Genomic DNA, 26,325 nt, shown 5'->3' on the forward strand with positions numbered 1-26,325 from the left:
GACTCAGAAATTGATACTGAACCGATACTTTAAGGACCAATATTTTGGACGTTACAATTAGCAGCACAAATTTAATGGTTTTAAATGGTGCAATGGTTTGTTTTAGAAAAATTAAAAATATGCAAAATATAATATACATATTTTGAAAATATGCAAAACATATGCAATTTAAAGCAAAATATGCAATTTATGCAACAACAAATCGATGTTTTTACTGTATTTCTGGTCCAAAAAACTTTTTTTAATGTACTATAAGTAGCACATAAATTCTAAAATAATCTAAAAATTCTGAAATGGACCAAATGTCAAACAATTTTTTAAATATATTTCTGTATAATGTAAAAATTACGACAGTTTTGACACCTATTTCGAAAATACTATAAACCTAAAAATATCTTTATAAATACAGGGGTAATACTCCACATTAATACTCTATAAAAATTTTCACATATCAAAGTATTGAGGTCGAGATTTTCAATCGTTGGTAGGAAACTGAAAACTATTCGGAAAAAAATATTTTTTTACATGTTCAGCACATTAATGAACATCGATTCGTAAATAGTCCGTTTCCCGGGACACTCTACTCTACATACATACTGTTTATTTCTAAACATATACAAATTATTAAAAATTACATCATATTTTTGGTTTCCCTGCTTATAGTTATATATGTATGTATGCCCACCATCATAGTTAATGAAAAACAATATTCCAAACACAACTATTGCCAAGAATTGTGTGGTTAATGTCAGTAAATCAATTTGTTTCTCTCCTTTTTACTGTGTATAATGAGTTAAACAAACTTGTTCATGGTTTTAGTAAACTTTCATAGCTAGAGCTACAGTAGTAAAAAAATTTTATTACTATGCAAGTAGTTTCATACAAAAGAAACACTTACTTCAGCTATTAAATGTCTTATTACCAATGTCTAACTGTCTGTCAATGATAAATACAGGTGAATATTTGTTGTAACCTCTTCAAGTTTTATTATTCCTTTCAAAGTAATAACTTCTCAATTGTGCGTAATGGAAGCGTATGAGAAGCAGGAAGAGAAATGAAACATAAAATGTTTCCTAACTGCCTTTATGAGAATCTACCTAAATAAAAGCATTGAATGTTGCGTTACTTGTAATTTGTTTTCGTTTTCATAAAATGTGTATGGGACTTAATGCTTTTATTTAGGTATGATCGTAACATACATTCGCCTATTGTAACATTGGTCGGCCATACCCGACTATACTTTTTTAAGTGGGAGACATTATAAAGGAAATATTATGTCACCAGCTGAATTTTTGTGAATAGAGTACTACAGAACATAAGGTTGTTGTTATTGTTGTAGAATGATTTGCAGTTATTGGCGAAAAACTAAAACTCATGGTTCTACAGCTTAGAATCTACGTTAATTGGTATTATTGTTATATGTATGTATTGAAAAAAGTTATAAAAACTATTTATATATTTTTTTATTTTTTGATTTAGAATATTAAATATTAAATAAAATAAAATATATATTCGGCAATTTCATATCAAGTGATTTAATTCAAAAAATCGATTTTGACGAAATTTTCACCAAGGTACTAACCTTTTTAACAGTACCCGGCAAAAACTGACATGCACAGAAGCGAAAAAGTAATGGAATTTATTCCATGGAAGTATTAAAAAAGACCTAAAGAAGTAATTTTAACACAGGCTTCTCATAGGAGGGACATCCTATTTATTTGGTTCAAATTCACTACAAATTCAGTCATTTTCAGGATGTATTTTTTATGTTTTTATTAGGAAGCGAAACGCATTTATATATTAAAATATATATATATATATAGATATATTATATATATATATATATATATATATATATATATATATATATAATATATATATATATATATATATATATATTATATATATATATATATATATATATATATATATATTATATATAGTATATATATATTTATATATATATATATATATATATATATATATATATATATATATATATTTATATATATATATATATATATTTGTATATATATATATATATATTATATATATATATATATATATATTATCCCAAAATAAAATTGGTGTAATTAAAAATAATTCTGTACAAAAAATATACCTTCTATTTAAACAAAATGCATTCTTTTTGCTTTTTTTGGATGTCAATAAACATCACTTCCATCAACAGAAGCTTCAATTTGTAAAATGGTGATAAATGTTGTTCTTTTGGAGATTTCTGAACTATGTGTACGGTCTATTATCTAATAGTACCAATCTTAGTGGAAATTTCACCAAATTTCGAAGACATCGATTTTTAAAGTCACTTGACACGAAATTGCCCAAATGTATGTTCACGGGACACCCTAATGTACATTTGTATGTATTTAAGTAAGTGTTAACAAAATCCTGATATTAAATACATACCATTTAAAAGGATACTATGGTTTTATTGCGTAAAAGGCATTTATGTTGTTAGTAGCTTTTTTTATCTAAAACTTTAATACCTCACTATTACTTTCTAATGTACCTGCACAGGTAACAGAATCTAAAAAAAACATCTTTCTGATTCTATTTAGCTTCATTGGGATTAGGGTTTATGATTATTGAAATTGTCAGCATTATAAAATATAATTCTATTTTGAAATAAAAAGCCTACATTAATGTACTGTAACTCTAAAGAATTATAGTCAACCCATTTTTCTTTTTCTTTCCAGATGGGTTCATAGTATCATTTACACCACGAAATGGTAAGTAAAAATAATAATAATGTATAAAATCTATATTTATTGTATAGTGCTTATACCAATACTATTACAGCTGTCAAGTAAAAATTTGTGCTGAAAAGTAAAAGTGGAACTTCATAATGGGTATAGGGACTACTGTATAAATATACCGTAACTAATTTTTATCGTATTTAGTACATTAAAACTCATCGATTGGGAGGCATATAAAAAATGGTCCAGGGGACACCCTACCGTCCATATGATATCCTTTACCAGTTATATGCATATTTAAAAAATTATTTAATTATTGTATTTATTTGTGGCCTCCGGTAGGTTAGTGGTTAGAGTTCTAGTCTGATGGACCGGAGGTGGTGGGTTCGATTCCCACCTGAGGCACTGGTTAAGGAGCGCACAACAGGCCCGATAGAGACCTAGGTGTATTTCTTCGGATTTGATGTATTTATGTACATCCTCCTATCAAACTAACTAAATAACTAATTATTGTATTTTACCTTAATTTAAATTTAACCGCCAGCCGGAAGGATTAATCTGGCTTTGAAAGTGATTTTGAATCGATCGTTATGGGTTAAGAACCAAAATTTATGTGCAATATAATAAATTAACAAAGACTTAAAAGAGCTTTTTTAGTAGATAGTTTTCAGTTCTTTTAATGCGTGTATTAAGGAACAGAAAATATTTACGTGAATGTCGTTTATTTTTATATAGCAAAATAAATTTGCTGGACTAAATCATAGTTCCTGATAATGATAATTAAAGTTTTACTTATATTTTTAAAACATCACAACATACACACATACTTCCCGCATTTAAATGTGACGAAATTTACTTACTTGTTAATTCACATAAAAACGACACGTGTGGTTCCACATTTTGTTCATTTAGTCTTAAACCACTTAATGAATCCTCCCTGAAAAAAATAACACAAAATTAAAAAACCAAAAAATAAAATGAAAAAGAAAAAAGTTTTTAAATAAAAAATACACAAAAAAGAGGAAATAAAATGACATGACTTTTACATTTACATAGAAATATCCCCCCAAAAACGGAAAAAAAGAAAAACTGAAATAAAACAAAATGAAAAAACCTAAAAAATTAACATTTATTTCACATATCAGCAGCAAGAACAACAACAAGAAACAAACATAAATTACTCAGTGGTGTAATTTTGAAAATGATTCACATTTTGTTAGGTTTACTTTTTTATACTTGATTTTTGTAAGTAAAAAAGACAAACTGAAAGGAAATAAAAGGAAACAATGTAAATGTATGCTTAAGAATGACTGCCGATGGATGGATGGATGGATGGATGGATGAATATTTATTTAAACAAAAAAAAAAAAAAAGACATCGAAGTGAACATTTTATCACTGCCTTACTTACTCATTTTTGTTTAGGTTTAGATCATAAAAATACTTTGTATATTTATACATGTATATAATACAATCATAAAAACTTGTGAACAGAAAACTAGGTGTAATTCCAATTTCGTTTTTTATGTATTGATTGATTGTATACCCTGATAGTTCATTGTGCGCTAACAGTCAAGTAGAATCCAACTGACACTATTTTGGCAAAATCATTCCAATTGTCAAATGTAAAGATCCATATATCATACTATGAAATAGCTTATATGGAAATGGATTCTCTTTAAGCATGTTGTCTCATGCGTACCTGATGGAAAGAAGGTGATAATAACCCCACATGTGTCTAGGCTACCTCAGACTTTTCATAGAAATAATCTGAGAATATTTTTTTTCATAAAAACTATTGAAATTGAAATGATAAAGATATGCAGATTCCGTTCTGGCTGACACATCTGCCTCTTTATTTCCACATTATCTCAATTTATTAATTCTGAAAAATACTACAATTGTTGAAAAGACTGTTAGAGATGCATTTCCCTGCTCTTTTGATGAAGGCATACGAACAAACACCGAAGTTAATTTTAGAACCTTTTTTTAAGGTTTTGGTGGTATATTTGCTCGGTAAGTTATCCTACATCACTCATTTCAGAAAATAACTCGGACTTTGAAAAGTCAGATTGTTGGTTTGCAAATGAAAGCAGCATATATATTTCTTAGAACTTCCTTAAAACAAAATTTTCGATCCACATGTGTACATATGTATGTATTTCTGAGCATGAATCTGTGTTGATATTGTTTTGATAAATCATGATATAATAATGTAATTTATTTTGTAATATACGAATGAGTACCTTCCACTACCACCAATCAAAAATACATACAACATTTTAAGTGTGTTTGTATGTTGAAATGTTTAATACTTACTGTAAATAAATAAATGAATTTATTTGTAACATTCGTGTTCTTGTAAATTCGAACAAATTGATGTTACATCATGTTAGAATATAAACATGTCATTTTTTTTAAACAAAACAATCTTGAATAAAGTGTAAAATAAACTTTAAAAGGAAATTTGTATAAAAGCAATTGATACAGTGAGAAACAAAAGTTTTGTTTTGCAATTAAAAAAAAGGCCAGTGAAATTGTTAAATATAGACTAAATACTGATTCTTAATACACAGAAAAAATTATCGGTAGTTTATTTTCAATTAACATGTTTTAATTTTTTTATTTTTTTATTTAAACAAATTTTTATTTGTCTTAATTATCCCGTTTTTTGAAACTGTTTGAAACTAAAGTGTAAAATTTTGATTAAATTTTTAATTAGTTCAAGTAATTTTTTAATTGATTGAAAAAAATTTTCTGGCCTTCTTTTCTATTTTAGATTTATTTTTAATATTTTTTTTTTTTTTAATTTTTGTGCTAGCAATATTTATAGTTCCTAAAAAGTCCATTCAATTTTAGGCATACAATATTCAAGTTTCTTTACAATTTATGAAACACTTTATATGTTAAATTGTGTCAATAAAATGATAATTTTTAAAAATGCTGAACGCATTGTTAAAGGTCTAGTATTCCTTTAACGTTGTGTGTAATCGATTAATAATTTGATTGTTTTAATCGCATTCTTATTTAATTTATAAAAAATTCGCTATCAAACAGTTTAATTTATTTGATTAACAAATGAATAAAAAATCAATTTTATATTTATTAAATATTTAATTTATACAATTAATGAATTAATCAATTTTAAATCTTGTCTCAATTATTGACATTAATTGTTCTGATTAATTCGTTATTTGGAAAAAATATATATATTTTTACTTTTTTACAAATTTGGTAATTGATATCATCATTTTGGTTATAGGTGCAAAACTTGCTTGATACAATTATTTTGATAGTTAAAACTCATTTTCAGTTTTTTCTGTGTAAATTGAAACCCATTTATAACGAACAATATGAATGGACTAATAACAAATTACCCGCAAAAAGAACGTCCAAAGAAGTAGACTTTACTCTACGGAAGTACTGTTTAAAACCTAAGTGTACAATTTTGAATAAATTTTTAATTGATTCAATTAATTTTCTAATTGTTTAATTGTGACAAAGTAAAGTGATATTTTTTGCAAATGTTGCACGCATTGTTAAAGGTCGAGAATTCCTTTAACGTTGTGAGTAATCGATTAATAATTTGACTGTTTTAATCACATTCTTAATTGGTTTTTAAAAAATTCTCTACCAAACAGTTTGATTCATTTGATAAATTAATTAAAGAAAAATCAATTTTATATTTATTAAAAATTTAATTTATACAATTAATGAGTTAATCAACGTTAAATCTTGTCTCAATTATTAACATTAATTGTTCTAATTAATTCGTTATTTGGAAAAAAAAAATATTTTTTTTTATTTTTTTTTAAATTGGGTAATTTATATCATCATTTTGGTTATAGGTACAAAACGTGCTTGATACAATTATTTTCATAATTGAAACTTATTTTTAGTTTTTTTATTCTAAATTTACTAGTTCTGAAGTCATTCTGAAAAAGTAATTTAAAAGTGAAATTGTGGTACTATATAATACAACTAGCATACAAATAAAATTTTTGACACTTTGAAAATGTGAAAATAAAAAAATACATCTTCATCATTAAAAAAGTATTATTTTTGCTTTATTGAAAGTAATATGAGTAAACAAATTTACTTAGTACTACTTTTGAAGAGGTGATAAATGTTATGATTATGGAAGTACTTCATTTTATTTTTGCTGGGTTTATATAAAACGTGTTCCTATTGTTCTCCTTATTACCCTTAAATTCTCAATTATTTTAATTATAATTAGTTTTTATGCCAGATATTTTTTTTAATTGATTATTTATTTAAATTGCAAATTGTGGTTTTTATGTGATTAAAATTAAAAATACTATCAGAAAAATTGCATATAAATATGGGCATTTCTGCGTAAAATTCTATCAAGATTAAAACATTAACATTCTTGTATTAAACTACGTATAAAGGCTAAGAATTGGCTAAGAAATCGGTTTGTTAGTTTTTGGTCTATTTACAAACGTATATCTCATGTACCATTAGTTCCCATATTATTATTTATTATATCCTATGGAGAAACAAAGGGCTACAAAGTCCTTATAACATCACTTATTTTATTTTTATCTATAAATAGCTTTGTGTGTCGGCCAACCATATCTGACAGTCTTTTTTACATACATTTTTATCACGATAGCGTTGGCCTATATAAAAATGTTTCATATGTTAAATATAAATATATACAAAGTGAATAAATAATTTAAATTTCTCATTTTAATTAAATTGGTTAAATTTTTAATTATTTTGATAAGTATAAAAAACTAACTGCAAAAACAAAAAAAATCTTGGAATCTTCAGATCAATTTCAGCACTTCCATTGAGTAAATTCAACTCATTTTCGTTTCTTTAGAAGTTTTTTTTTCGGATTAAGTAATAATAATAATAATTTTTAAATTTTTTAATATAAGAAAAAAGAAAGTAATCCTCATCGAGACAGTCAAGAAGAAGGTAATATTTAGCTCTATTATATAAATGAGCTAAATATTACCTTCTTTTCTTCGTATGAGTTTACAACAGTTGTATAGTCATAGTATTACTATATAACTACATGAATCCCTACACTTTTGTGGCGCTTCCCTATCTTACGTTCTTCCAAGAATTTCATTAGTAATTTACTATGTTAAATTAATTAGGAGTAAAATAAAAATAAATTAAATAATAGTTGCAAATAAAATTAATCTGTCATTGACACTTAGGGAAAATATATATTATTTATTAAACAATAACAATGATATTAAATTTTGATACCAGTGACAGTTATATATGTATGTATGTAGTTTAGCTCACTTTTATTAAATATATTTTCATAGAAACACAAATGTAAATACTTTTAATATAGAATTGTAATTTAAGGTATATTTAATTATATTTGAAATAAAATTTATAAAAATAAATAATTGCATTTTTATGTAAAAAAATTGTTTTGCTGCATTAACAACTAAACATGAATGCTTATCATATTCTGCTAGTTATCGCTAAAAACTATAGGATTACGAAAAAGGAATAAATTCAGTTTTAAATGATGAAGAAAGGAATAAATATTTATTTAAAGCGGTACATTTAGATTTTGACTAGGTTGGTAGATACAAAAACATTGTTAAAACTTTGCTTACATCGTCTATTATTTAGGACAAAGAAAGATATGGCAATTAAAAAAAAACTTATTATTTCAATAAAATTAAACAATATCTTTAACATAAACAGTTGAACGTAAAATTATTTCGCCAACAAACACTAGAAACATTTTTACCTTTTATATACAGAACAAGTACTTAAATACACAATGTTTATTAAAATTTAATAGTTGAGTAAGCTAGGATAGTTAACTGACTAACTAAGTAAGGATAAGAGGATATAAAGTGATGGAAAAGGTAAATGTCAGAAATCTTATGGCGATATATGTATGTATATAAAAATTGCTGTTTTATACTAAAGTTATATTTTTCTAGTCAACATAAGAAAACATGGGGGTATATTAATTTCGTCATTCCGTTTGTAACGAATTGTTTATTTATACCACGCACCATTATGGTACAGAAGCTATCATGTGTTTCGGCTCATAATCACTTTCTAAGTCGATTTAGCAATATTTGTCTTTGTAAAGCTTGTGCGCACGCATCAGGTAAGATTTTTTAATTTTTAATTTGATTAAATTTGTCCCCGAATATGTTAAAAGTTCTAGTATCTTACTAAAAGGTATGCCTCTATACATAATATGACCAACCATATCCGACTATATTCATACTTGTTATAATATTATGTCAATTGAACAAAATTGAAACTATGGAAACAAAGAAATATTATTTTATACAATGGCGAAAATTATCACTGGTTTAATCAATATTTTCGTCAAATATAACTAAAGATCATTTTTCAAATTCCTCCAAAATTTAGTTTATTTTCTTTGCCTTTATACTCCTCACATCTATAAATTTTGTTCTCATTAACCAAAAAGGAAACGTAATTTACTAGAATGCGTAGTTTCTTCACTTGGAGTATAATTTATTTTAATTGAAATAATTTGCTTCTACTATTCACTCGTAATTTAATTCCTGTTCATTTTCCTTAATTCATTTGCAGTTCTACGGTACAAATATATTTAAGAGTTTGAATATTGACCCCTTGACTAAAAATTTACACATTCCTAAAATTAGCATGGCTTATTAAGTATTAGTATTATTTACGTAATATTGTAACTACGTATTTATTTTTACTATAATAAAATTAATTTATATGAAAATTTATACTTCAGGGATAATTTCTGCCTTAACCACAGCTGACTATGTATTTAAACAATTTATTTAATAGCACAAAATATCCTAAATAACCGAAAATATAACATTTCAAATATATATTTTTTTGTATGCTCCCAAGAATTTATTATAAATACATAATCCGCTAATGAGCTTACAAAGGTAATTATAAGTGTTGAGCAAAAAAAAAAAAAATAATATAATAACTGTAATAAAAAGTGACCTTAATGTCTTTCAGTGGCGAATGAAGCGAATAATTTCATTAGCAATATTTGACATTTACAAGTATAAGTCAGGTAATTTTGGAACAAAATAATTCGCTAATTTAATATTGTTAGTATGAAATTTATAATGAAACATGTCAAAATCTATTTCAAATTTGACCACATTAAATGACAAATAAATATAAAGATAAAAGCTAAATTTATTGCCATATAAGACAGAAGAAATTTGGTAAACATATAGTGAAAAATAATACTCACATTCTGGATTAATTAAAAAAATAGAAATTTTATAATAAATTTTCTTTTTTATAAAAATTTACACAAATTTTTGTTTTTGTTTTGTAATTTTTATACCCTACACCACTATAGTAGGGAGGGTATTATACGTTTGTGCTGATGTTTGTAACATACAAAAATATTGGTCCAATACCCACCTTTAAGTATACCGATCGACTCAGAATCATTTTTTGAGTTGATTAAGACATGTCCGTCCGTCCGTCTGTCCGGCTTGCTGGCTGTCCATGTAAACCTTGTGCGCAAGGTACAGGGCGCAATTTTCAAGATAATTTGATGAAATTTGGACCAAGCATGTTTTTTGGCACAGGGACGAAGCCTATTGAAAATGGTTGAAATCGGTCCATTATTTCACCTAGCCCCCATACAACCGTTCCTCCGGATTTGATCTTTTTATGCCAAAATTACGTCCAATATTCTATTATCTCTGTAAAAATTGGCACAAATAAGTTTTATATAAGTATAAATGACACAGCAGATTTTCGTAAGGATCGGCCCTTATTTGACCCTAGCCCCCATACAAACGCCCTTCAAAAATGTCTTAAACGTCTAAAATTGACTTGTAACCATTTGTATCGCAATGAAACTCAACAAAACTAACTGTTATTTAAAAATATATCCTTTTCCCAAATTTACCGAGGATCGCCCCATATTTGGCCTATATAAAGCCTCATTTAGAAATTTTAGTTTTTTTATCAATAAATTGCTTAAATATTTTGGAATTATGCTAATATTCAACATAAAAGTTTCTTTATAAAAAATACATAATTTTTGAATATACTAATGGTGTAGGGTATTATATGGTCGGCCATGACCGACTATACTTTCCTACTTGTTTGTAATATAAATTTCCGACCATAATCGACCCGAATCAATTATGTCTATCTATCTATCTATCTATCTATCTATCTATCTATCTATCTATCTATCTATATATCTATCTACCTATCTATCTATTTATCTGTTGTTTGTTGAATTTTGAACATTGAACTAGAAACATAAATTGGGCATGTAGAGTCCTGAGTGAGAATCAATAAAAGGGGATTTTTGTACTTTTTCGTTCTTAAAAAGGTACTTTTTGAATTTGTTATTAGTACTAAAACTAGAAGCACGAAATTTATGATTATTTATAAACTCTATGTATAAAAAGTTTTTCATATATTCCTTATTTTTATAATATATCTAACATTAACTTTTATTTAATTAAATTTTAAATGCATAAACTAAACATGTTAGTGAAAAAAGTTTTTTTTTATATTTCCATAAAATTTAACATAATTTTTTTTTTATTTAATTATATTTATGCAACGAAAAAATTAAGCGAGTTTTGTGGTCTTAGAAATTTTATTTTTAATAAATTTTCTGCTTTCTAGTTAGATGTTTTAACTTATTACGATTTCTTGATTATCTTACTTATACAAAGAGGAAAATATAATAAAATTTATGATTTGCATGCCACAACTATTCAAATAGTTTTTTATAGTTTTGTTGTTGTTGGTAATAGTTGGTAGTGTTGTAGTTTTTACGGTGTAGGACTGTTGACTTATGTAAGAACTTATTTGTGTGCAAGTCTGTAAAGACATACAATATCAAAGCTGTGTTAGACGCCGATAAGTAGGTAATGAAAATTATTTCAACAAAAAGTTTTTGCTTGGAATATATATAGGAATAAGAATGGAACTTGTCATTTTTTACTTTTAAAAAACTACTAATTATTATGATTAATTAGTTATACAATTAGGCCTAAAAATGTATAGAATTGCGAAGAAAAAATATGAATCAGAATTAAGCAAAAATTATTGTAATCTGGGATGCTCTTCCTCCTCCTATGGAATATCTTAAGTTTGCAAGTGTATTTAGTTAGTGGAGATATTAGTTTGCGCACGGCTAAATACAACATTTTTACTTCTTTTTTTTAGTAAATTAAATGTTTCATCATATTTCTGATAAAATTTTATTTAATAAACTTACTGTTGCATATCTATATACTGTAAGATTTTATATTTTTAGCATTTTCAATGTTAATTTAATTTTCTAGCACAAAATGTCAGCTTTATTTTCATCAATTTAACCAGAGTATACAACACAAACAATATATTGACATATTAAAGTGTAACATGAGATATCAGATATATTTTAGATCAAGGTTAAATTTTTAATTTAAATAGGAAATGTAATAAAGATTAAAATAGCAAAATAAAATTGTATTAAATCTTCCTTTTTCAGAATTATAAAAATTCAAAACAGATGGGCTTTAATAGAACTAAAATAAATGTTCTACCATAGAAAATGTACTACCTAAGTTAAAATATGATAGACTTCTAGTTTCTACATTCCCAACAATTTAGGTTATACTTATTATCTTAATGGAATATATTTTTGTATATGTATGTAAATGTAATAATATTTTTCTTACGCTCTGCATAAATTATTAAAATGAAAAACAGAAAAGTACTCTATTCGTAATATACGAAGTGAAACGTTATTTTCTGTTACACAACAAGTAAGATTTCAATCAACATTTATTTTTAGTTTTTAAATATTAACAACAAAAATTTACTTATTTTCTTTTATCTTTTTTTTTTTTTTGTTTCTTGTGAAAAAATTATTGTAATTTAAAAAAAATGCTAAAGTTATTATTTATGTCAATACTTGAAATCTTTCCTTGTACATTTCGCGCTTGGTATAAAATTCACTGTTTCCAAAGTGTAGTCATATTATTGTCTTTAAGAAAGCAAAGAACACAAAATATTAAAATACAAATTTAAAAGTTTACATTTGAAGACTACAAATGCTGTATAAAAATCTGTTTGTATAAGTTTTAAAAACGATTAAAGAATGAAAGAACTATTTCTATATAATGCACAATAAGTAAATATTTTAACTCCTTATTTATAATTACTTATTAAAGTAGTTACTTGTAAGCAAGCAAGGTAAATACTGGACCCGTTATCAAGTTTTGCTATATGACCAATAGAGTGCCAAGTTGGAATATCTCTCAACCGATGTGTTATGGCCTACCAGCGATTAAAGATTTTGTTCTCAGAGCAAGATGTTAGAAAAACTATCTGCAATTTTTTCAAAACGGTGCTTTCAACTAATTACGAAAAATATAATTGCAAAATAGGTTTTTAGTGGTTTCGGTACATTAAATAATTTACAAAGACAGACAAAATTAAAAAAAGAAGAATTTGAAAACCTGAACCTGAAACATATAGTTTTTTCTTCATCACATCTGAGATTTTAGATATCGTGTTCTGAAATTTGATCCACACCTACCTTAATATGCCCCAATCGACAGATTGGGCGACTTAACAACTTTTGTCCGTCCGACAACTTTAAATGCGAAAAAAATAATTTTTTTCAATTTATGTTTGTATCAGCCTTAAGGAGAATATATCTCGAAGAGGAAAGAATACTTGTCAGATGTTAAGCCACTATTTCAAAGTTGACAGAAGCAACATTCAGACGGCATACAATATTTTGTAACTAACGTTGTCTTGACACTGTTATAACGCGTTGTTGTTATTTAATACATTATCTGGTAATGAGTGGTCATTGTCAATAACATTATTTAATTTTTTTGAATGGGATTTGTAGCCAATTATCTAGAGAATCAGTCCAATTATCAAAAGCATATATCCAACGTTTTTGGTTCGAATCATAGTTGATATCATAATTTTTTTGGAAAGACTAATATATACAAAAACTAACTGTAGAGCCAGCTTAAGGCCAGGGAAAGTCGGGTAAGCACATTTGTAACCAATTATTTTTTGAATTTCAACGAATAAAAATAATTAGTTACACACATTTTTAGTGGGAAGGGATTTTAAAATTTTTCGCATTTATGGTAATAGGTGTTAAAAATTATCATAATTTTTAACTTAGAAATGCTTTCGTTTATTTCAGATTTTTAAAGTTATTTTGGAATTTATATGTGGACCAGGTTAAAAAATTAATTTCCTCGCGATGCTTATTCAAAACTTTTATTTATTATTTCTCTATTAAAAATTAACGTTATTTTAATTTAAATATTGAATTTATGTTCAAAATTTATATTTAATTTAAAAACTATGTAATTTTTTACTAACACATGATGCTACGTTATGCTATATGTTAAAAGTCAATGTTAAAGATTAATGGAATATAAAAATTAATGTAACAAATTTGAAATTTCTTACATCAAGAAAACCTTGATGTAGACAGGAACATTTGACGAATTAGAAAATTGTGAACAAGTTACAATAATATTCTAAGAAATAGTACATTAAATAAACATACACATATAAATCATAATACTATTTTATTAAACAAACTTTTCAAAAAATAATAATAACTTATAATTTCTTATTATTTCTTTACAGAATTTGGACAATCAATCTAGAGTTTCCATTTAGCGGTTTCAAAAAACACGGAACAAGATTTTCATAAAAATAAATAGATAAGAAAACGAAAACTTTACGAAATGAATACAACAACACAAAACTAAAAGGGAAAAAAACTAAAGCTTATTATAAGGTAACCTGATAAGCTAAACAAGGCTGCAGCAGCAAAGAGAGAAAGAATAAAGTAACAACAATATTAAAGATAAAAAGTAAATGACAAGCATTGAATGAATGTATAAATGAAAATGTCAAACTCAAGCAAAAGAAACTAAGAACTGGAACATGATAAAATGAATGACATGACATGATTGAATGAATGAATAGAAATAGAATATTGAGGTTGGAAAATACAAAACCACTCAGACACACACTCATATGTGAAGATAAAAGACAAACAAGACTAAAGTGAAGAGACTCTCAAACGCACATCAAACTCAAAGTATTACGCCTAACACCTACACTTATACACGTTTACGAAAAGGAAAAGGAAATACGAAACTGGAACAATGTCAGCTATTTAGAACATAATACAAATATAAAAGACACATGCTAATACAAATAGGTCTAGAACATTTTTACAAATAGACCATTAAAGCAAATAAGTTGTTTATGAAACTTAGTCTATTTTTACTGAAAATCAAATAAATGGATTTATATAAAGACAGAGAAGTAAAATATTCAAAAAGAAAATTTAAAGAGTCCTTAACATTATACTGGAGAACGGTCTATACGAATCGAACCTTTGATAAAGGAAAAAAGGGAGCTTAAACTATAGACTAATATACATATAAAAATTAGAAATCACTTTAACTTTCATATTTAAAAGCAATTAAGTAGAACTCAAATAATAATAAAAAGTTAAAGGGCTTCGAAGCATTATCACAAACCCTTCCCAATAAACCCCCAAAATTTCCTCAGCACATTTTTTGGCACAATAAACTTTTTATATGGATTCGTTAGTTGAAAACAAGTTGAACAAAAGCTTAAAGTTTTCTTCTTTGCACGCTTCTGGCGTGTTTAATACTACAACTATCACAACTACCAACACTATTACTTCAAAAGCTACTAACGCTATCAACACTTATGCCAACAATATTAACTCCTTCACTTCAAATGCTGTTCAAAATTTCAGTTTCAATACAAATCATCACCAGACAACTGCGGTTCTACTGCGAAAGATCTCAGAAAAAATCAAACATTGCATGTTGACAATTGTTCGTTTTTTGTTTTATATATTTTTGATTTTAACTCTGACAGATGGTTTCAATTTGGGCACAGTTTTGGCATTAAATGACATAAAATCCAGACCAGATTTTTTAAATATTTCGACAGCATCATCATCTTCATCATCGCTGCTAACAGCATTATCGTCTGCCCAACTGCCAGTAGAAGCTCTGATTTTGGAAGCCAATACAAATTTAGAGGTAAATAGAAATTTTAGCAACAACAAAACAAAAGCCAACAATGGAGACTTTAACAACAGCACATACCACCACAAAAACGGCAGCAGCGAGAATATCATGTTTAATACAGATGCAACAGCAGTACATGGGTCAATGTTTAGCAACAGTATCACCTCTACCCTTTCATCACTGTCACTATCATCAAAACAACCATTGCCGCCAGCAGCATCATCTTCATCATCATATTTACACAATGACAACTTGTCATCGACTGTCGTCTACTCGCCTACAACTGCAATATTTGAGTCTGCCTCACCATCTGCTTCGTCGGAAACAACTGCTGAATTCTCTATGCCCGCCGTCCACACTGTACTGGTTAGCATTGTTTTGCTCTTTGTCATTTTGGGCACAATTGTTGGCAATGTTTTGGTCTGCATTGCTGTATGTATGGTACGTAAATTACGTCGTCCCTGTAATTATTTGCTGGTCTCTTTGGCTTTATCGGATCTTTGTGTGGCCGTTTTAGTCATGCCGATGGCGTTGCTTTACGAAGTATTGGAAAAGTGGAATTTTGGCCCAGTTTTATGTGACATCTGGGTATCGTTTGATGTCCTTTGTTGTACAGCATCCATTTTAAATCTGTGCGCCATTTCAGTCGACCGTTACTTGGCCATAACTAAACCTCTGGAGTACGGTGTCAAACGCACACCACGACGAATGATGTTGTGCGTAGCTTTAGTTTGGCTGGCTGCCGCATGTATATCATTACCACCGTTACTCATACTAGGCAATGAACATGAAGACGAGCATGGAAATCCAATGTGTTCCGTTTGCCAAAATTTTGCATATCAAATTTATGCAACGTTAGGTTCCTTTTACATCCCATTGGCCGTAATGTTGTTTGTGTATTATCAGATATTTAGGGCAGCACGACGTATTGTATTGGAGGAGAAGAGAGCACAGACACATTTACAGCATGCCCTCAATGGAACCGGTTCACCGCCAGGTCACACTGATTTGGGTGGCAATGGCCAACAACGTCACAGTAGTTATGGCAATACTTCTCTTAATTACTCCACCTGTGGTGGTCTTTCTGCCAGTCAGGCTGGTGGCGGTGGAGGCGGTTCAGGTTCGAGTGGTCTATTGGGTTCGCCCCACCAAAAGAAGTTACGCTTTCAATTAGCTAAAGAGAAGAAAGCCTCTACTACGTTGGGCATTATTATGTCTGCCTTTACTATATGCTGGCTGCCATTTTTTATTTTAGCTCTAATACGTCCATTTGTGGAAAATGAAACCACTCATGTGCCACAGTCATTATCTTCATTATTCTTATGGCTGGGTTATGCCAACTCATTGCTCAATCCCATCATCTATGCCACTCTAAATCGTGACTTCCGCAAACCATTTCAAGAAATTCTCTACTTCCGTTGTTCTAGTCTTAATACCATGATGCGTGAAAACTACTATCAAGATCAGTATGGTGAACCACCCTCGCAGCGTGTTATGTTGGGCGATGAAAGACATGGTGCCCGAGAAAGTTTTCTTTGAAATTAGGCATTATAAAGGGTCAAGGTTTTGGCGCATCGAGTTCCAGGAGGGTTTAAATCCTTAACCCCTTTATATTCCTAATTAAATAATTGCATACAAAACTCAAGCACATCTTAACACGCTAAAGAATTCCAAAGATATACATTAAGTTGGTTTAGGTGGTAATTAAATATTAGTTTTAATTTTATAACACCACCATCCAAAAGCACTACATTTGCTACTATGAGTGATGATTTTTCATATTATTATTTAATTTAATAATTAGTTTTTAGTTTAAGTTACCAAAAGCAAAGCAACATCAATTTAAATCTTTAAAAGTATTTTAATTACACTGTTTAAAAACAAACTACAATATAAAAAGGAAAACCAACAAAACATAAGTCCTATAATTGAAATAAATAAGAATTAAACATACTCTCAATGTAATATATATAAACAACATATAAATTAATTAAATTATAAACAAATGTAATAGAGCTCTAATGGTAAAAAATACATAAATAAAATTAATTTAGAAACTGTAGTTAAAACTTATTTTTAAGATTGAAATGACAAAAAGAAAATCCATAATGGAAAATTATACTGTTACTGTTATAAACAATTAAGTCTAACATTTTGCTGAAAATTTTAGTTAGTTCTTATGTTAAATAGAGAACAATTTATAAATATACATATGATTTTGTTATAGTATTTTCAAGAAGAATTAGAAAACAACAACCCAGCAAAAAATAACATCCAATGAAGCTTAAAATAAGTAGAATTTACTACATGGAATTACTGAAAAAGACTTGTTTTCATTCTAAGTTTACTACATCTGAAGTCATTCCCAGGAAGTAATTTTTATGTTCTTTTTTGGATGTTATTAGGATGCGAAATTGTATAGAATACAAATAATTTGTTTGTGTACACATACATCATTGTACGAAATTTTTTTACGGATCGGTCCATAATTGTTCACAACTCCCATATAAGGAACATTTTCTAAAAGCTTTTAAACAGATATCCAAAATAATTCAAGGAACCATTCAAATATTAAATATTTTGCAAATTAAGTTTCATAAATAGAAACACTTTATATACTGTATTTTAATCATATACTTTATTTTGTTGTTAAAATCAGTTTTTATTTGTTATAAAATATATTTGTATAATATTTTTTATAAATTTGTCTACCTTGTTATTATTTAGTTTTATAAAATCAAAGAAATAAAACCATGACATACAGACTAAGTCATATTATTTAATTAGTACAATAAAAAATTTATAAGCTATTTATTTATTAAAAATCTATTGATTATTGAAGCAATTATTTCATTTTTTATAATAACTTTTTATAAAAACTAGTTAATTTTATATGTTCTCATATTAAGTTCTACAAAAAACAGTCACGTCTCTCTGTGATAAAAAAATATTAAAAATTAATATTAATTTTTACATAAATAAATAAAATATTATTAAATTATATGTAAAATATGTTGAAAATACTAAAATTGTAAAAAAATCTATGTTAATTTATGGAAAAATACAAATTAAAAAAACCTTAGCAATTAAAACTAAAAAAATAGAAAACATGTATAAAAATAACTTTATAAACTCCGAAAATAGCATAACTAAATCAAAATAAAAATAGCTAAGGAAAAAAAAACCTTTTTATAATTTCAATGAAATAACTTTTTCGTTGCAGTTTTAAATAACTATTGGAATTGAATGCATTTTTGTGAAGTTTTTACTAATAATTCGGCAAAAATGAAATAACTTCATATAACTTTTTATTAAGTTTTTAAATATTTAGAATTTTTATTTTTGTTTATATTTTTATTATATATTTAATAATAATTAACAGAAATAGAAATACTAGCACACTAAAAAACTCCAATAGTTGTGCATGTATAAATTATTAGTCAGTCATACATACTGTGCAAAATTATAAATTACAAACGAAATACATATACTAACATACATACATGTAACAACAGAAAACACTGAAATATAAAAAATAGTATAGCAAACAAAGATACAACCAACCAATGAAAAAGTACTAACTACAAAACACACTTCTTCCTAAAATAGAAATTCTATACCAAATGAAAAATATATAAAAAATAAATATAAAACTACTTTTAATGATGATGTTTATTTTTAAGTAAACCATAATGAAAAACTTAAAAAAATATATAAAAAAACACTGAAAAAACAACCATCATTCTATTGTATTGAAGTTAAACTAAGAACAAAGAAATTACATAAACATTTAAAAATGAATGATGAAATAAAAATTAAAAAATATCAAAAAAAGAATACAATAAATGGTATAATTATTAAAAAAATACTAAAGCATTTTAATTATTTTTTGGTTTTTCAAGCAGGGTAAGTAGAGGTGGTTTACTTTGATAATTGACATTAAGTGATATCCGTACATAATTTCTTCGGTTATCTATCGAATCCAAATACAGATTATAATGAAGAGAGTGACCATTGGTCAACTGCATTTCGCCTACAAGAAATCTATTAGGTAATAGTATTAACACTAGCTATCTAAAATCCCTTGCACAGTTTTTGCAAGGACCAATAAGTGAACAGTTACACTCTTTTGAAAAAACCCCGTTTAACCAAATATAGAATTTTGAGTCCCTATTTACGGCAGTTCATGACTGTAGCGACAGTATTGGCATTCAAATAAAAACACTAACAATTCTGTAAGTTAAGTCACTTGACACGGAATAGCCGGCTTTTTAATACATAAGTCATTTGGCAAGTGCCGACATGCTAATTCTTCTCATTACTTCTTATCCTTAGTAGTAAGTACAAAGTAAAAATGATATGAAAATATGCTATTGTGTAAGTAAATTTTAGCATTTTAACAATGGCAATGAAAGTTTTTACTGGGAAATTACATTAATTATTAATGGCTTCCAGTAGATTAGTGGTTAGAAAGGCCTAAGTGAATTTCTTCGGATTTGTTGTACATATACAATATGTACAACAAATCGTTTTAAAGGAATACCTCTAAAACGATTAGTTTTAAAGATCCTCAGTTCCCTATCAGCGACTGAAAATATTTGCTAATATATTAAAAAAATATGTTATAAATATAAAATATGTTAAAAAATATTTTTACCGTAATCACCTTAAAATTACAGGATTTTCAATCGCTAGTGAACTGAGGATCAAAAAAATATGTTTTTATTTTTCTTGTGTTTAGTACATAAATAAGTATCAGTTATGTGGTATTTCTACATAGATTTCTTAAAAACGCTACTTCTCTGGACATGGATGAGTAAACAGATATTTGACAAAAATGTTAAAGTTTGACACACTATAAATTATGACCAATTTTGTTGAAAAATGTCTAAACTACTTTTCAGTATGACTATATTTGTTACATTTAGATCGGAAGGCTTCGATTTTATAAATTGGAACACTTGACAAGAAATCCTTCATTTGTATATATAGGTATATTTCGATTACAGACGGAATGCCAAACAATTTTTATGGTGTGTAAAAAAATGTAATATATTTTCAAAAAAATTATGACATTTTTGCCAACCTAAATTATTTATGCTATAAAACACCCAACCAACACGTTTTTATTACAAAATTACATACATTAATTTTTATGTACATGCCGTTAAAAATATAATAAAAGTGTATAAAATAAAGAAGAAAAAATCACAATATCAATTAATTTCTTTTTTGTGTTTAAGAAAATATACACACATCTCATCAATATTAACTACATACATATCATGCATAAAATCTGTAAGTAAATGGAAAGGAGCAGTATTCAATTGATTGTTGTTAAATGAGCAGAAGTATAATACAATTTTAATATATTTAAGAAAACTTCGGATAGTAACAAATCGTCAATACCTTACATTCTTAAATTTGCATACATACATACATACTTATTTAAGAATTTTGTATAAACTTCAATTTAAACTATTTCACAATAAAAAATAAATTCTTTAAAATTCAAAGAAGATAGTACAATGAATAAGGTATGGTGTTTCACGTCAACTGTAACAATAACATTACTATCAAGTGTAACAAAGACAACAATAAACCCAATATACCTTTTTAACACATTGGCGTAGAATTTTTCGATCGGAAATGAACATACATATATATAAAGTGTAAGAATAGCAGTAAAAGTAACAGCAGAAAGTTGTTAAACCAACACATTTTGCATATAAAATAAGGAGAAAAAAAGGAAATAAACGAAGGATATAAAAGGATATGCGAGTAAAAAATAAAAGAAGAAAAAAAACATTTTTGTGTTTTCGAAAGGAAACACAGATTGATGATGATACTGCTGCTTGTTGTCTTTGCCGCTGGTGGTTATGAAACAATACAACAATATTATGTTAAAATATGGAAGTAAAATAATGGCAAAATTTAACGGAAGCCATTGACATGTGAAAGTAAAAATGTTTAAAGATAATGTGTGTATATGAATATCTATGTATGTTGTAGTGTGGCATTTTAAGTGCAAAATAACGCCTACTCAACAAAAACGTAAACAACATGGTTTACATTTCCGTTTAACAAGCAAAAACAAATGTCAACGTACCAATGCCGTTTATGAAGGCAACATTTTGTTTTTATTCACAGTTTTTGTTTGTTTGCTTTTTATTTTATATTGTTGTGCATTCAACGCATTATTTCAGTAAACATTTTTAATTCTATATCAGACCTACCTACAACAATTTTTAACGTATTGTTATTATCGAATGTTAACTTATGAAAAAGTTTCGATATATTAGGAACAGACCATAGGAAACTAAAAACAATTCATTATATTACCAAAAACTACCAAATGAGCATTAAAGGAAAAAGGGTTTATATGGAAATATTCTTATGAAATTTGGTTCTTATAATGTATAATTCATTGCTTTATTGCAATGCCCAAGCCCATTAAACGCTGACGTGATTTTCTGAGGAGAAAACTTGCATATTTATATTCACAAGTATTCAAAATCCCAGAAAAACTTTCGTTGAAATGTAATGAGTTGAAAAGCTAAAACTACGTTAACAAATGTTAAACATTTGATGAAAATGACGTGACCTCTTAAGAAACGACATAATGATTTCCTTTAAACAAATATTTGCAAAAATATAATATGTTTTTACCGAAATCGGATCATCTTTGTTTCTTGTTTCGACAGTATTTGCAATTACAAAAATGTTTACCAAAAAATATATGGTTACTAAGCGTTGTCAATTAGTCGTTTTTAAAATTAGTCGAATAGAAACTTAAAATATTTTTTTATTCGAATAGTCAACTAAAATGTCTGTCTGTTGAAAACACGATAGGATGAGCTAGAAAGTTGAAATTTTGAACAAATAACAAAGTTTACATAACCTTTACAAAATATCGTTGACATTGCCATTCGTATCAAAACATAACACAAAACAAATACATTCCAAATCTCTAAATGTTCTCCTAAATCTTTAAATATTTCCCAAGAGAAAATTCAATCTTTATTTAAATTTCACTTGTTGAAATTATTAGAAAAAATACATTTCCTCCATAATATAGCTATGTATGCATAAATGTACTGTGTTAAAAATATCTTAAATTAATTTTTGTTTCCTACAGCAAGCAAACCAGTATACATGCATATATAAACATTACGTCCATATATACAGGAAATACAATAAAAGAGAGCATTTTTTCAGAGCACATTTCTACGTTTGTCTGTACATATACTATACCATAACATTGTCCATACAATGACGGTATCCTGTTGTATCATCCTTTGATAATCCTACTTTGCATATATTTCCAAAACATTTGATATCAGTTTCTGTCTTATTACCTGAGGGATTCTACAATGTGGGTCATACTTATGTATCATCCACAGACGCCTATAAAAACAAGTACTACTACATACATATAACTGTAGTATTCATTCATATACATATGTAGGTATGTATGTACATGGAGAATAAAAGATGAAGTGTTTCAATTTGTTTGTATGTCTGGTGCAAGTTACTAAGTGCTTAAATTGGAATAGGTGTATGTATGCGAATATATTTTCGAATAATGAGAAACGTGGCAATGCCATAGGAATTTTTTGCGGTTATGCGACCAATGTTGTTGGTATTTTTATAACAACACTTGACACAAGTGATGGTATATGAATATACGTACATTAGGCCGGTTCGTAAAATAAGCCATAAGTCAACATTTCTATGTAAATACATATGTATTCGACTCATAATTGGTGAATCTATGTATTATTCAGTGGAATTTTTAGACATAAATATTCCATGCAAGAGACATATGATGTCCTACACGATCAATATTTGAAATTGAAAGTGCAAAACTTAAAATGCGATACATCTACATAATATGATGAATATAGCCATAAATCAAAGAAATTCATTTTATGGATTCTGCAAATTCTTTGCTGGAATTGTGGAATTTTCGAAAACAGTACATATTAGACCATATCACTATGTGATAGCCAGTAAAGTTCTAATATAATGATGAAAAATCTTCTGTGGAAATAAACTATATATGTGGAAGCAAAATTTGAAAGAGAGAAATAAATATCGTGTTCAAACAATGACACTACTTATTATCGAAAATTTCCAGTTTTGCATTAAAAAATGTTAAGTTTTTAGATTAACTTTAATTTTAACTCTGCGAAAAAATTGATATATTTTCGAAGTATATTTTTAAGTTCTATGTGGAATAAAAAAGAGCGATTTGAAATTTCCAGAAATTGTGTAACACTAATATACTTATACTATACCTCTATCTAATATATAGTACATGCGAATCTGAACGCACTCACTTTTACTCAAATCATACACTACCTTATGTTTCATTTATGAATAGCATCCTTACACCGATTTTCAACAAGCTGCACACACACCTACATACATTTTTATTATTTTTTCACGTGTTGTACAATAGTTAATGAAAATACGGTTGGTACATCAATGATTTGATGTTAAAATTTATTTTGATTACTGAGAATTTTCTTTTAAACTTTGCACTTACTAATAGGGAAATCTGTTTATTATAAAAAAAAACTATTTTTTGTAGCTACCTGTAAAATACACGTAACAAAAAGCTAAGCTATATAACATAAAATAAAAAAATTGTACCCTTTATAATTTGTTTTTGTAAAATGTTAAAAATTTTTTATCTGTAGTTATAATTAGGATGTCCCGTGAAATACTTTTTTATAGAAATACATAAATAATAGGTATATAAATTCCAAAATATTCTAAAATGATATAAAACAAATTCTAAAAGAGATTTCAAATATTTTATGTATAAATTTAAAATAACGAGAAATTATAACATGCCTTGCGGCCCAAAATTACTGTGACAAAATTTCAAAATTATTTATTCAAAAATTAGCCCAAAATAACGGAATGTTTAAGGATAATTTCGAAACAGATGGAACAATTTTTTAACAATTTATATAGAGATCAAAAGGTTTAATCGCACATAGGTAAATGAGACCATTATTTAATTTTTTGCAATTTTCAGTATATATTAGACATTGACATATTCCTGTATAAGATTCTAAAAAAAGACTGTTCCTGGGGACACTCTTTGTGTGTGTATATATATATGTAGTTTTTACCATAAATTCTAAAATTTTGCTGACATTGGTATTTTTGTTCATTTTTGTCTACTTTGTATAGCAAAATATATAGAAACATTACAACTAGCAATACTTATTCTTATACTACCAATATTAATATTATACACACACTCACATAATTTTATATATATTATGATGCCCCATCTAATCTCCATAAAATGACTATAATTTCTATAAATAAGCGATCAACTTTAAATAAAATATACATTTTACACACATACAACATTCAAGCTAACTTAAAAAGCAAAGGTTAAATAATACCTTTAGTTAGGGTATATGTAAAAATATACATACACATATACATATTTAAATAACTAACTTAATGTAAATATTTATGGTTGTACTTTTCTCCCTGGCATTTGCATGCCATTTTAGGGCATAGGACAGCTTTAAGTTGTTCGGTTTGTTGTTATTGCTAAGACAATTTTTGGTAATCGATTTTTAGTCGTTCATTGAATGCTTCAATGAGTTGCTCAATCAAGAAAGGTGTTACTCTCATTTAACAGTGATTGGAATCATAATCAATTAATTAAATTTTTTGGATTTATCTATAGTTGAATATGTAAGAGGCAAAAGGAAATGAGATGAATATATTTTCACTATTATGGGATTATTAAGAGGGATATTTGAAAAAAGCTGTGTTACCAGGAGAAAAAAAAGAAAGCAAAGCTTAAATATAGGTAAAAAAATTTTAAGAATATTTTTTTATGGAATCTTACAATATTAAAAAAAAAATCGGAAAAAACTTGATTATATAATATTCTCTTTCCAATTAGAATATTTAAAGCAGGAAAGAAGAGTAAATATCAAGCGAGGAAATCGTTTTTTTTTTTTTTTGTTTTAATTAGGATGGCGGTGCATTAAGCACTCATATTGCCAGGTTATCACACCACCAACCGACCTATACCTTCATATAGGAAGTTGGAGCATCCGGACTTGATTTCATCAAAATATTAATGGTCTCCACCAGAAAAATGTTCTAGAGTTTTAATGGTCTCCACCTGTTTATATTTGAGTTTAAATGGTCTCCGCCAGGTTATATCGTGAGTATTTAATGGTCTCCACCAGCAAGCCTGAACGCGTTTAAGAAATAATCGCGATGACGCGAGAGTTGTTCCCCAACTCAGACCTGAATTACGACTCGGAAATCCTTTTACAATATAGCCTAAAATAAACAGTTTTTGCCCTTGGAACAAAGACGCCTTTATTCGTCTTTATGTTTATAAATGTGTAGGCAGCATAAAAAGACCCACTGGCAACTCTATAGCCTATGCTCATAAAGGAGATATTATAAATATTATTTAAATCAAATTAATATTGGGGATTTTGAAGGTACATAAATGTAGGTTATTTTAACATTTTACAGCAATTTTGC

General features: G+C 27.2%; 1 protein-coding gene and 1 long non-coding RNA gene across 5 annotated transcripts in view; one reads left to right on the plus strand and one right to left on the minus strand.

Moving 5' to 3' along the window:
- The window catches only part of LOC111681562 (5-hydroxytryptamine receptor 1), a 118,722-nt gene extending 100,978 nt beyond the window's left edge, over positions 1–17,744 (plus strand). For all 4 annotated transcript variants that reach the window (XM_046948559.1, XM_046948558.1, XM_046948561.1 and 1 more), the window contains 2 exons: positions 2,718–2,750; positions 14,351–17,744. In XM_046948559.1, coding sequence (XP_046804515.1) covers positions 15,319–17,322 — 2,004 coding nt within the window. In that variant the 5' untranslated portion in view covers positions 2,718–2,750; positions 14,351–15,318 and the 3' untranslated portion in view covers positions 17,323–17,744. The remainder of the gene's footprint in view (positions 1–2,717; positions 2,751–14,350) is intronic.
- LOC124419385 overlaps positions 3,574–26,325 on the minus strand; it is a 150,059-nt gene continuing 127,307 nt past the window's right edge. Inside the window, exon 3 of the long non-coding RNA XR_006940529.1 lies at positions 3,574–3,654. This is a non-coding gene — a long non-coding RNA (uncharacterized LOC124419385). The remainder of the gene's footprint in view (positions 3,655–26,325) is intronic.

Source organism: Lucilia cuprina, chromosome 4, assembly GCF_022045245.1.
Source record: "Lucilia cuprina isolate Lc7/37 chromosome 4, ASM2204524v1, whole genome shotgun sequence".
Classification (NCBI taxonomy): domain Eukaryota; kingdom Metazoa; phylum Arthropoda; class Insecta; order Diptera; family Calliphoridae; genus Lucilia; species Lucilia cuprina.